This window comes from Myotis lucifugus, unplaced genomic scaffold (assembly GCF_000147115.1).
Source record: "Myotis lucifugus unplaced genomic scaffold, Myoluc2.0 scaffold_27, whole genome shotgun sequence".
NCBI classification, from domain to species: Eukaryota; Metazoa; Chordata; class Mammalia; order Chiroptera; family Vespertilionidae; genus Myotis; species Myotis lucifugus.
In genome coordinates, this window is record NW_005871075.1 from 10498584 (window position 1) to 10511249 (window position 12666).

Sequence of the window (12666 nt, forward strand, 5' to 3'; positions counted from 1 at the left end):
ACTGAGCCTGCCACCACCACAGCTTGGGCGCTCAGGGAGAGTATCTGCTGTAGAGGCTCCCGCCAGCTGCTCTCGCCAGCCGTCAGCCTGGTGTCTGAGGCGTCTGTCAGCTGAGCGGCACTCCTGCTGAAGGAGTGCACTGACCACCAGGGGGCAGCTCCTGCATTGAGCGTCTGCCCCCTGGTGGTCAGTGCGCATCATAGCTACCAGCTGGTTGTCCAGTTGCTTAGGCTTTTATATACATAGATCAAGGCTCAACTGAACATTGAACAGAATTAGTAATTACTTCATGAAAAATACCCAAATAACAAAAATTCATGGCCACATTTATTTATTTATTTATTTATTTTAAGCCTTGCCGAAACAAGGCCACCAAAAATTTGGTTGCCTCCAAAAAAAAAAAAAATTGGGAGAGAGAGAAAACATGGCCACTTTAATTTAGAATTCAGTTACATTGATAAAACCTTATTTCTGGCTGTTTTCTATCACCTTATATTATTGACTTTTGAAGAATAGATAACAACCTAGTTGAAAAATACAGCTATTCAATCTTTTATTGAGGACAGGAGTGAAAAGCCCTAAATTCTTTACCCTTTGTATGAGAGTGAAAACTTCCCATCCTCTTAATATGCAAATGGTATTTGTGTAAGTATTGAGACATTCAGAGATTTTTTTTCAAATCACATATTCTGCTAATTTAATTTTAAATTGATCTGGTGAAAATTGTTTTCACTTTTTAAAAAGTCAGGGATTTTGTCTACAGCCATACCATCCTTTACACGCCTAATCTCATCTAAAAAGTCAGGGGTTTCTACAATTTCCGCTTAGACAAACTTTTTGCTAATATTCCTTAGCATCGGTTTTCAGAAGCCAGGCTGAGATTTCCTTGGGGCCAGATGTCCATTTCTACAGTTTCTCTGTGAGGCCCTTGACTTTGCCACCTCCTTTCATATCCTGCAGACTCCAACTCGGTTACCGTGTATGTGAAATATTATCAGCTATGCCAGCCATTTTTATCTCCTCTTTGAATTTAAAGTTAGTTTCTCACAGTTTAGCCCTAAATTGATCTCAGTCTCTCACTTGACAAGAATTATTCATTCCATTTGCACGTGTAGCAGGTCACCCCAGGTACAGGCAGAGACCGTAGAACTGAACGGATCCTGATGCTACTGGTTGATTTCCTTCCTCATGGTGGCCTCCATTCTCTCTAACTGTTGTTTTTTTTTTACTCTGTATAATTAATTTATTAATTATTATTTCTTTCAGTGCCATGCTCAGTAATTTTTTTATTTTTAATTAAAATATAATTTTATGCCCAGCTGGTATGGCTCAGTAGTTGAGCATCAACCTATGAACCAGGAGGTCACCGTTTGACTCCCAGTCAGGGCACATTCCCAGGTTGCCAGCTGATCCCCAATAGGGGGTCTGCAGGAGGCAGCTGTCAATGATTCCCTCTCATCGTTGATGTTTCTATCTCTCACTCCGTCTCCTTTTCCCTCTGAAATCAATAAAAATATATTTTTAAATTAAAAAAATATATAATTTTATATTTTCATTTTTTATTAAATTTATTGTGTTAATGGGATTATATACGTTTCAAGGGTGCATCTTGTTAGCTGCTTCTTTTCTCCTTTTAAAGATTTAGCAGCTGAATATTATAAAGAGAAAATATTTTTTATTATTAATAATTATTCACAATAATTGTTTTTATGTAGTCTTTCCAGTAAAGTCCAAACACATGTTTTGTCGGACCTAAGTCATCTCCTGCTTTAAATTTTAGACTCTCACTTTAAATTATATCTGACCTGTAGATTCCTAAAAATAAAAGAAAATGCCCTACAGATACGATTCTCATTCTACATATTTTCGGATAAAAATCTAAAATTCAGAGTCTGCACGTGTTGCTAGTATATTTAAAATACCCCAGCGTGAAAGCTTATCAGTGTTTAGGAACCTGCTTGATTGGGTTTTATAAGTTTGTGTTTTAAAATTGCACAAAATATTAATGAATCAATTCAGGAGACTTGTGTCTTCAGAATGATGATCAGAACCTCAAAATGTAAACATCTAGCAAGGTATTGATTGTAAGAAACTTGGAAATAGACTGTCACAAATGTTGTTTATTTTTCCCTAAATTATAGCATTATTATAGACACCACAGAAAGCAATAACTCCTTATGTTGTGATATCAGAATCTCGTATGACAAATGGCCTGACGTTTTCTAGGGCTCAGCGACAGGTGGGGAGTTTGTGTTGCTTCCTATCTCACTCTTCCCAACATTAACCTAAATTAAGTCCATTCTTTTAAAAGAATAACACCACCAGTTGTGCCAGTGGAAGGACAAAAGAACGTGGGACCTGAGAGAATAGGAGATGCTCTGTCCCTTACCTGATGGTTTGTTATTTAAGACTGTTCTTCTCAGGAAGTCCTTTTTCCCAATATTGACCCGCCCAGGTGTTCCATTCCCCGCACCCTGGGGGCCAGTGGGCCTAAAGTTAGAAAAAATCAGTCTCTTTTTCCACCCACCCTCAATGCCAGTCACCTCTACATTTCTGGGAATAAGTGACAGCAGTGGGTCTAGTCTGTCAGTCAGCCACCAAATATAGGCTTCTGAAGGACAGTGCTGGCCACTGTGGGTACTAAACAGCTCCCCTCCCTGAAACTTACCTCTGGTGGGGATAGTACACTATTTCATGCACTGAGCTGCTCACTGCAGGAGGTGGGGAAACCAGGATTCCCTCTGAGGAAGATGGATCAGAATCTCATGCAAAGGCCTCTCCTATCTGCAAATTCTGCCGGACCCTCTCTGGGGAGGTCCTCTCACCTACACCGTTCTAGGTGAGAATCACTGCTGCCGCCAAAAGGTGTCACTGAGGGGAGGGGGAGGCCCCTGTGAGCAGTTAAGAGGCAGGGGAAAGGCTGTGAGTTACTCACTCTCCAGGATGTTGTAGCACATGCTCCTATACACCGGCTGCCACACGACTAGAGACAAAAATAAGTAGAAATACCACAGGACCACATAAATATATAATGTCTATTATATGGGCTTTGAGAGTTGGTATTTAGTATCAGGGATCCTTAGATCCGAAGCCTGCTGGGCCCTCTGAAATACAGGGCTGTTAAATTACAGTAGTTCCCCTCCGATCACACACATTCCAAGACCCCCAGTGGATGCCTGAAACCGAGGATAGTACAGAACCCCACATACACTGTTTCTTCCTATACATACCTACCTATTATAAAGTTTAATTTATAAATTAGGCACAGTAAGAGATTAATAATAACATGATGAAATAGAACAGTTGTAAAAATATACTATAATAAACGTTATATGAATTGATCGATCTCTCTCAAAATATGTTATTGTGCTATACTCCCCTTTCCACTTAAAGGAAGCACTTTACGGCTTCTCTTTGGCATATTTGCATTGCCAGCATTACTACTCTTGAGTTTTGATAAAATCAGGGTAACTGGAACACAAGCACCATGATGTTGCAACAGTTGATTGATAACCGAGATGACTACTAGGTGACTGGTGGGTGGGAGCGCCTACAGCATGCAGATACTGGGCAAAGGGATGATTAACGGGGGGAGGCGGGGAGGACAGTGTGAGATTTCATCACCCTGCTCAGAACGGTGCACAGTTTAAAACTTACGAATTATTTATTTCTGGAACTTTAATTTAATATTTTCAGACCATTGTTGACTGAGTAACTGAAACCACAGAAAGTGAAACTACTATAGGTGAACATTTAGATGAAGCCACAGGTGATGGTACCAGTCTTGTCCCTGGACTGGTGGGTAGGAAAGTGAGCAGAAAGTGATGAGAAATCTATAGCTTTACCAAGTGAACTGGCCAAAAAAAAAAAAAAAAGTATGCCCCAATATGCATTTATTGGGGTTCTAGGAAACTGGGAATGGGGGTGTCATATGCAGTAATTTTCTGGAGAGCCTGAGCTATTTCGTTCCTAAATTGGGCTGAGACTAAGCCTGCAGATAGGACAAATGTTGAGGAACCTAACAGTCAAGAGCTAGGTCAGGAAGGCAGCAAGAAGGAAACACGAAGTGAAGACTGACAAATGCATACAGTCCCGAGTTATAAAGGCCACCAGACGAGTCATATCTGTGTTTATAGCTGAGGAGGTTACAATTAGATCTGAGGAGGTGAGTCAGGAATGTAGCGTAACTGAAAAGCAGATACAGTCTGTTTATGACAAGCTCTTGGCTTGGAATTTAGTAAGGAGGAGCCAATAATTACAACTATGCTAGTAGCAAGTTCCATTTGTTAACTCTACAGATTTTTTTAAAAATATTTTTATTGATTTTTAGAGAGAGAGGAAGGGAGAGGGAAAGAAAGAGAAGCATCCATGTGAGTGAAACATTGATTTGCTGCCTCCTGCACGCCCCCTACTGGAGGTTGAGCCCAAGTGCCCTGACAGGGAATCAAACCAGCAACCTTTCAGTGCACAGGCTGATGCCCAACCAACTGAGACACACTGGCCAGGGTACTTGATAGTTTTTCAAGTGTGTTTTACATATCATCCCATTCACTTCTGTCGAAGTTTATATGTATAGAAGGCACGTATTAGGTCTTAAAAACTTGACGTGACTTGCTCTGTCTCCTACTTCTGCTAAGTGGCTGGGCTCAGACTTGAACTACACAGGTCATCTCCGTTCCACTGGGAAAGATACACTCGGGGGCTCTCATCACAAGAGTGGCAAGATTCGCAGCACCTGCGTAATTTCCCTAACTTTATTTTCTAGGTTCTCATGTGCAAATTAAACTTTACAGGTTTCCAAAATACTGTGTAAAATACCTTTTTACAAAAAATAATAGTAGTAATAAAAGAGGCAGCAAAATTTACCAAGATCATGAAAGCAGGTTGATTCTGAGTACTAAATTGATTTACGGTTTCCTTTATTTGCATTTAATTGCAGTGATAACATGCAGTGTAAACAAGGATATAATTTATTCAGGTACAGATAATTGGTACATGGTTTCTGTGTTGTTTTCTAACAAGTTGCCGATATGTATCTGCTATGCTTTAAACCTCTTTGGGTGTTCTTGAGACAACTGTAAGATGTGTATTGACAAATATGCATCTGTTTCTTCGGGGAGAATTTTCCATGTTGGAATGTTTTCCGGGCCTGAAGGCTGCCTTGCACATTTTAATCCAGGAGCACATGGTATTCACCTCTGTACCAGATGAAAGGGTGGGCGGCCACTGGAATTCTCTGGGTGCCTGGTAGGATGCCTTGCCTCTCTGCCTTAAGCAGCTAAGCACCTTCTACAAAACAGGGACCAAATCTTTCTGGTTACTTTAAATGTGAATGTGACAAGAGGTGGAGCAGGACAGGAGTCAAGGTGGTCATTCTAGAGCAGTGGTTCTCAACCTTCCTAATGCCGTGACCCTTTAATACAGTTCCTCATGTTGTGGTGACCCCCAATTTCATTGTTACAAATTGAACATAATTAAAGCATAGTGATTAATCACAAAAACAATATGTAATTATATGTGTGTTTTCCGATGCTCTTAGGCGACCCTGTGAAAGGGTTGTTCGACCCCCAAAGGGGTCGCAACCCACAGGTTGAGAACCGCTGTTCTAGAGTGTCACAAGCGAGCAGCCCTAGCAGGTTAGACGCCTCTCTGTTCCTTCTTCAGATGTGTGCAGGTGACTGTGCTACTGAATTCGGAACAGCAGACCCTCCGTCTTCCTAGTTTGGGGAATCTCTTGAGTAGAAAGTGATTGTGTCATAGGACATAGCAATTTCATAAACTAGAAAAAACGCTTTTCGGGGACTAGTATAAAGCCACTAAACTCATTTCCTCGGCAGCCTGAGAGGGAGCTGAGCTGCAGGTTCTGGAGGCGAAGAGTGAGTGTTCTGGCTCCTGCTTCAGCAGCTTCTCGCGTTCAGGGCCAGTGGGGATGTGCTCCAACTCTTTTACAGTCATATCTGATCCCGCTGGAGACCTAAAAGTCATTACAATAAAAATGTTTCTGTGTCACTCTGTCCTTGAAATCGCACTGCCATTTAATTCACACTTACGTTTGTTGCAGAGAAAGCAGCGGCTGCCAACATAGACGAGGTGCAGAAGTCAGACGTGTCATCCACGGGGCAGGGTGTCATCGACAAGGATGCGCTGGGGCCCATGATGCTGGAGGTAGCACACCTCGTTTGGTTCTGTAGTTTACAATGTTGTCCATCTTTTCACATGATTACATTCGTTTTCAGGTGAACCTAGTTTAAGGATAATGCAGTTAATTTTCACTCCTGAGATCAAAGTACTGCTTACCTCTTGGGTTTATTAACATGTCTCTCTCTCTTCTGGCTCCAGATTCCAGCAGTTCTACATTTCAAATGAATGATCTAGAATGAAAGTGACTAGACCAGAATATAAATTAACAGGCTTTCACTGCCAGTTGAGCATTCATTTTGGAAAATCATGTTCACAATTCCTGTTAAATTCTGATATATTTCAGTTTGAAATTTTCCCCAAATTCTTAGATTTTATGTATGTCATATACATATGCCATATATATATATATATACAGGTTAAAATTTGAGAGCCAGAAAAGGGTTTATGCTTTCTATTTAGGCAACTTCAGACTTGTTTATCTCATAAAGATAAAAACTGAATAGGCAGAACTTTTCAGATAAGGATCACAATTGTAATGGTTGGTCTTAACTGCTTGCTCTTTATTAACTTGAGGGAGTTTTATGATCAGACTGCTGTCTAGAATTTGTAAAGTCCAGCTTTCCTATTTTATTAACTAGCACAGTATTTAACACCCAGTACTGTGCTGTACCTATTCCAGAATTACATTCAAGATGTAGGCTATGGTAAGATGAGGGGGAAATAGCAGCAAACATATCACAAGAAGCAGAGGGGCCCTGAGACATAAATTATGTCAGTTCTCAGGATAATTCTCTGCTGATAGGATGAGATTGAAAAGCGCCACATGCCCAGAAGCTTCGCAGCAGCCACATACATATAAGAAATTGGGATTTTTAATGCAAAGATAACCAGTAATCACTCCTTTTTTTTCAATTGGTTCATAAGATGATTTTTACTTTTAGAAAATTGAATTCTGTGAATATCTACCATATAATTGGAAGGTGGGGGGTGGGCACAGAAAAAATATATATAAGATTGTCTGGCGCAGTCTTTGTAGTATTTAGAAATGACTAAGTTCATTCTCTGGGGCCGGACCTGCTGCCAAAAGACTCTAAGTGACCCATGTTGGCCCTTGCTTGTTTCTCTTGATTCACTGGCTTGAAATCCTCCAACTACAATTTTCAGGGAAAAAGCAAAAACATTGAACTTGCTTTTCCAGAGTCAACAGGCAAGGAAAGGCCAGAGAGCGGCTTCCCGCTTGGTTCTTAGAAGCAAATAAGAAAATTCTAGGTGGACTGTTTAGAATTAGACGAAAGAAAGGAGATAACTTCTGTGAAAAACATCTTGGATTACAAATAAAATTGATTTGAAATTATAGTAATCCAAGTTATTATAATTAGGAAACTTTCATATGTCTGTGTTTATTCTTTATATCAGAAGACAAAAATTAAGGTAGGGTGGGAACTCCTGGGAAAATTTCTGAGCTGCTAAAAAGAAATGCTTAGAGTAACCACAAGGCTGTGACTCAAACCCTTTGAGAGCACCTTCATTAAGTGTAGAAATCAGATTGCTAGATGTCCGTGGGCCTTATCTCATAAAAGTAAACCACATTTTTGCTGTTTCAAAATAGTCTTCTGAAATCCAGTGCACTGAGCAAATCCCAGTGTGGCTGGGCGTTACTGCTGAATCTGTTCGAGAGGTAATGCTTGAATCTGGTGACTTAGCGTTTGGATCTCAGTCTTCATCTCTGTTAGCATGTCATTATAATTTAAACAGAGAAAACTTGTTCTTGTCGAGCTGTTCCTAGGCATAGATGCACACTCATGCTTACATCATAGCGTAGTGGTTGCTAGGCAACAAAACCCAATGTCAGCTTTTTTCATCAGAGCATTTCGTAGTGAGCTTTTAAAAACAACACAGACAGTTCTACAAGATGAAACATTTTCCTCTTTCAGTTATATTAAGCCACATATCAGTCTTTCTGCCAGAGTACAAAAGCAAAAGGAAGCTACACGCACTTTTGAAAGTGAACTCTACATAATGCAATTATGAAAATCCCTGATGAATTTGTATCTAAAGCGATGAGCTTAAAAGGACACTTGGTACATAAGTAATCAGCTGACTTCCTGTCCCCCCTCACAGACACACATGGTTGTACACACACACACACACACACACACACACACAGGGTTTTCCAGGGTTGGTGCCAACCTATTCTGGAAGGCCATTTACATATAGTTTTTCTTTGCCCCAGCATATTGCTTATACCATTGGTAAGTTCTAATTTGAGAGAGCTCTTAGTTTTGTGATAAAAATTGAATTAAAGCTGGAATATACTTAAAGAATACTCACAAAATATGAGCCTGTAAAATAATAACAAGGAAAAAAAACACCTAGGGGAAAAGTAAGCATTGCCCCATACATACATACTATACCAATATGTACATGTAATATTCGTGTTGAAAACAGTCGTAAACGCATAGCATGGAGAAAGTGTATGGCATCAACTGGGTAGACCAGGGGGTGTTTCTCCAGGGATGCCTATCAATATCAAGCCTTCTCTAGTCCTGATCACTCACCTGACAGCTCTGACCAGCAGGGCTCAGGAAGGGAAACTCACTGAGCTCCCAGCACTGAGGAGACACGCTGGGAAAGGGCCTGGGGTGAGCGCGGGGTAGAGCACTCTCACTGTCGTCATCCAGGCACAGCTCTGGAGGCAGGCGCTCCTGCACTAACTCCCGCCCGCCTGTCAGCTCCCTCCAGAGCTGTAATAGTAAAATGGGAGTGTGTTTAAGGCACAGGAAACATGCTCACTAGCTACCGTTACTATCTTTATTTCCTGAAATGATCCTAGATTCCTCATCTCCTTCCCTAATCTAGATTGGAATGACAAGGAAGACTAAGGCTATGTACCCATTACAGGAAAAATGCTACTGTTATCTAGGTGATGTAGGAGCCTGCATCCCGTAGACGGACCAGTTAACTTTCAGTTCTCACTGTCACAAACCAGAGCCTCATGTCTCAGGACAGTGCCAGCCACATCTATGCCTAAGGTTCCGACAAAGACTGGTTTGTCACATCAGAGAGATTGCTCAGACTCTGTCCCCATGTACGTCAAACAGTAAAAGACTGATGTTTCTCCAAAGGTCTGAGATCATCTGCAATTCTTTCCATTTAAACCCGGTAGCTTTAAAGGTAGTAAAATTGGGGGTTGGGGTGATTCTTGGCATTTATCCTTAAATTGGGGGGGAATTATCAGTGACCCCTTCCGTTGTATTGGGAGACTGTACAACATTACTTTGTATTGGGTTGGTCACAAACTTGTTGGCCCTCTGGAATAGCGCCACCTCATTTTGAAAATACAGATAAGTACCTGTAGTTTTACTTGGCAATAATTACCTCCTGGTAAATTACCGGAGTGAGTGTTTGTCATTTAGTTTGTGACAAGCAACCTGATCTGGGCTCTCTCCCACCTACTAAGATGAAGTAATTTCACCAACAGAAAACGTTGTTTCTGAAAACTAGGAGAGGGCGAGAGAGATCGCTTTTCTAGCCATGTGTGAATTATGTATTTCCCTTAAAAGATCATTCCCTTCTTAACAATTGCATATGGTTCTATGTCGTATCTTTTCTAACACAATCCATGTCTTTTCCCTCAGGCCCTTGATGGGTTCTTCTTTGTAGTGAACCTGGAAGGCAACGTTGTGTTTGTCTCAGAGAATGTGACACAGTACCTAAGGTATAACCAAGAGGAGCTGATGAACAAAAGTGTATATAGCATCCTGCATGTTGGGGACCACACTGAATTTGTCAAAAACCTGCTGCCAAAGTCTATAGGTAAAGGATTGTCTGCTGGGTCTCTCCTCACTCCCCTGCCCTCCCCCAGTGCACACATCGTCCCGGTTAGAGGGCTGAGAGAGAACTGGAATGTGTCACCGGGGCGTCTAGAGGTGCTGTGTTAATATTGAAGCTTAGGAGCCATGGAGAAAAGGACATCGGCAGACATGGATCTTGATTGACCGTTTCGGTCCTATATTTAAAGTACATGAAAATAATTCCGCTGGCAAGTACTCATGGCAACTGTTTTCATGGGGTTTGTTTTGTTGTTGTTATTTAAGAAGCTGCCAAATTGCCTCCCACTCTACCCAGTGCCAGCGACTATGTTGTCCTTTTCTCCATGACTGTCTAAGAAGTAGAAGGTCATGAGAAGTTTGAGATTCAACCTATTTCAAGTCCGACTGGTAAAAAAAAGTCTGGACGTGGGTGCGTACAGTTTTCTAAAAGTAAGATGTTCAGAAACGAGTGGGTGTCGAGGGCTCGCATGCTCTCAGCCCCAGAGCTCCAAATGGGCTCTTCCATTTCACAGATGCAGCGGCCCAGCAGGTGTCTCCATCAGGTACTGCCTCCTTAGCCCCTCCCTGTGCCCAACTCCTGCTTCCTCACCTGCGCTGTTGGTGATCATTAAGGCCCATATTAAACTGGGTGGTTCACAGCGTGGGCCCACTCTATTTGCTGCTCTGGAGTATGGCTGTTCCCGCTTACTAAGTGGTTCTTTTTTAAATATTCTCACTTAAACTGATGATGCTACGAACATCTTCACGGAGAAAAAGAAGTGCATATTTTAAGAGAGAATAAGGTCAAGTCCTGAGTTAGCAAGTATTTCTGTTCTTTTTCTTAAGACTGTTTATATTAACTGGTTTTATCGCTACCACAGTAAATAGGCAAAGGTCTTTTCAAATTCCATTACGGCTGGCCTTTCCCTGATATGATAACCCCTTATTCAAAGTGACTTGCAAGAGTAATACAGAATATATGAATACTAGTGTGAGATTCTTCTATTATATTGTCTAGTAAATGGGATTTTTTATTTCAAGTAACTAATATTTTCAAATCTCTTCAGTAATTTTATGACTTCCTCAAAGGACCTATACTTATTAATTCACTATTATTAATACACTTGTCTAAGGAGTTCCTTGCCTTACTTTATATTGTATTTTTTATACTTTCAAATTACTTATTAACCTGAGTTAATAAGAGCTCCTTTTCCTTTGATTACTCTGTGTAGTCCTCATTATGTAAATAAGCTTGTAAGAATGCTGGTGATGAAATTGACTTCTCAAATGTCTGCATCGACGTATAAAGTTAGCTCTGGTTCCTTCTGTAATTCTAAAATGGTTTCTTGCCGTTAACTTGGTAATTGCCTTTTTCTCTCTAGCATGCGTTTCCTTTTTTACTCCTTTACAGCCCAGTGGCTGTAGGATTAACATCGCATTCGCCGAAACACCCATGACATCTAGTTGGCCCGTTCAGTGCTTTCTAACCAGTGACTTTTTCTTTTTAAATATATTATTACTGATTTCAGAGAGGAAGGGAGAGGGAGATAGAAACATCAGTGATGAGAGAGAATCAGTGATTGGCTGCCTTCTGCACAACCCCTACTGGGGATCAAGCCCAAAACCTGGGGATTGAACTGTGACTTCCTGGTTCATAGGTTGATGCTCAAGCACTGAGCCATGCTGGCTGGCTAAAAGTGAACCAGGTTTTGGATTCAATCCCCCATCAGGGTACATACAGGAGAGAGATGTTTATCTCTCTCTCCCTCTCCCTTTCTCTCTCTAAAATCAATTTTTAAAAAATTTTAATGCATGCTATAGTTGGTACCACTTACAGATTTTTGAGTAGGGGCAACATGTAAAATTGGAATGCAAGTAGATTCAAATAAATTTCCAAGAAATCAAAGTTAGAAAAACCTCAAAATGGAGAACTATAGTATTCTGTTAATAAATAGTCAAGATCTGAACTTGAAGGGAAGGGTAAAAAGACATTCTGAGAATTCGTGGAATTTTCCCAAGATGAAACATTTACCCAAGAATGTTTCCCCTCCAGATTATGAAATTACAATAGAAAAGGATAAGCGCTATATAAAAATAAAATGACTCTATGCTTCCTGTATATTTTGATAATTTGGCAGTGGTGAGTCTCACGTTGGTTTCTTTATAATTTCGGATTTCTTTGCCTTGCTCAGTGAACGGGGGATCTTGGTCTGGCGAACCTCCCAGGCGCAACAGCCATACGTTCAATTGTCGGATGCTGGTGAAACCTTTGCCTGAGTCTGAAGAGGAAGGTCATGATAACCAGGAAGCACATCAAAAATATGAAACTATGCAGTGCTTTGCTGTCTCTCAACCAAAGTCCATCAAGGAAGAAGGAGAAGGTAGGATGAAATCTCTAGTATATTTTATATATTCGTGTATTTATTACTATGCTGCTTCTTCCACACTTAATAATATAAAATTAGTGGCCACACAAAGAAAAATTTAGAGATGTCTTTTTTGTTTGTTTTTTCCACCTACTTAAGAATTTTTATGATAAATTTTATTTGTAAGTCTTTAAAACAACTCAATAGACTTTTCTGCAGTGACGGCATTGTTTTGTATCATCAATGTCCAGCATAGCAGCCATTAACTACATGTGGCTATTGAGCATTTGAAATGCGATTGGGAGACTGAGTTTTTCTCTTTTATTAAATTTACATTAAATAGCCAG

The 12666-nt window shown here is 40.6% G+C and overlaps 1 protein-coding gene across 8 annotated transcripts in view; it reads left to right on the top strand.

Annotated features, from left to right (window-relative positions):
- The window catches only part of NCOA2 (nuclear receptor coactivator 2), a 257444-nt gene that overhangs the window by 201663 nt on the left and 43115 nt on the right, over nucleotides 1-12666 (top strand). For all 8 annotated transcript variants that reach the window (XM_023751985.1, XM_023751990.1, XM_006086380.3 and 5 more), the window contains 3 exons: nucleotides 6062-6165; nucleotides 9780-9957; nucleotides 12146-12334. In XM_023751985.1, the coding sequence (XP_023607753.1) occupies nucleotides 6062-6165; nucleotides 9780-9957; nucleotides 12146-12334 (471 nt within the window). The remainder of the gene's footprint in view (nucleotides 1-6061; nucleotides 6166-9779; nucleotides 9958-12145; nucleotides 12335-12666) is intronic.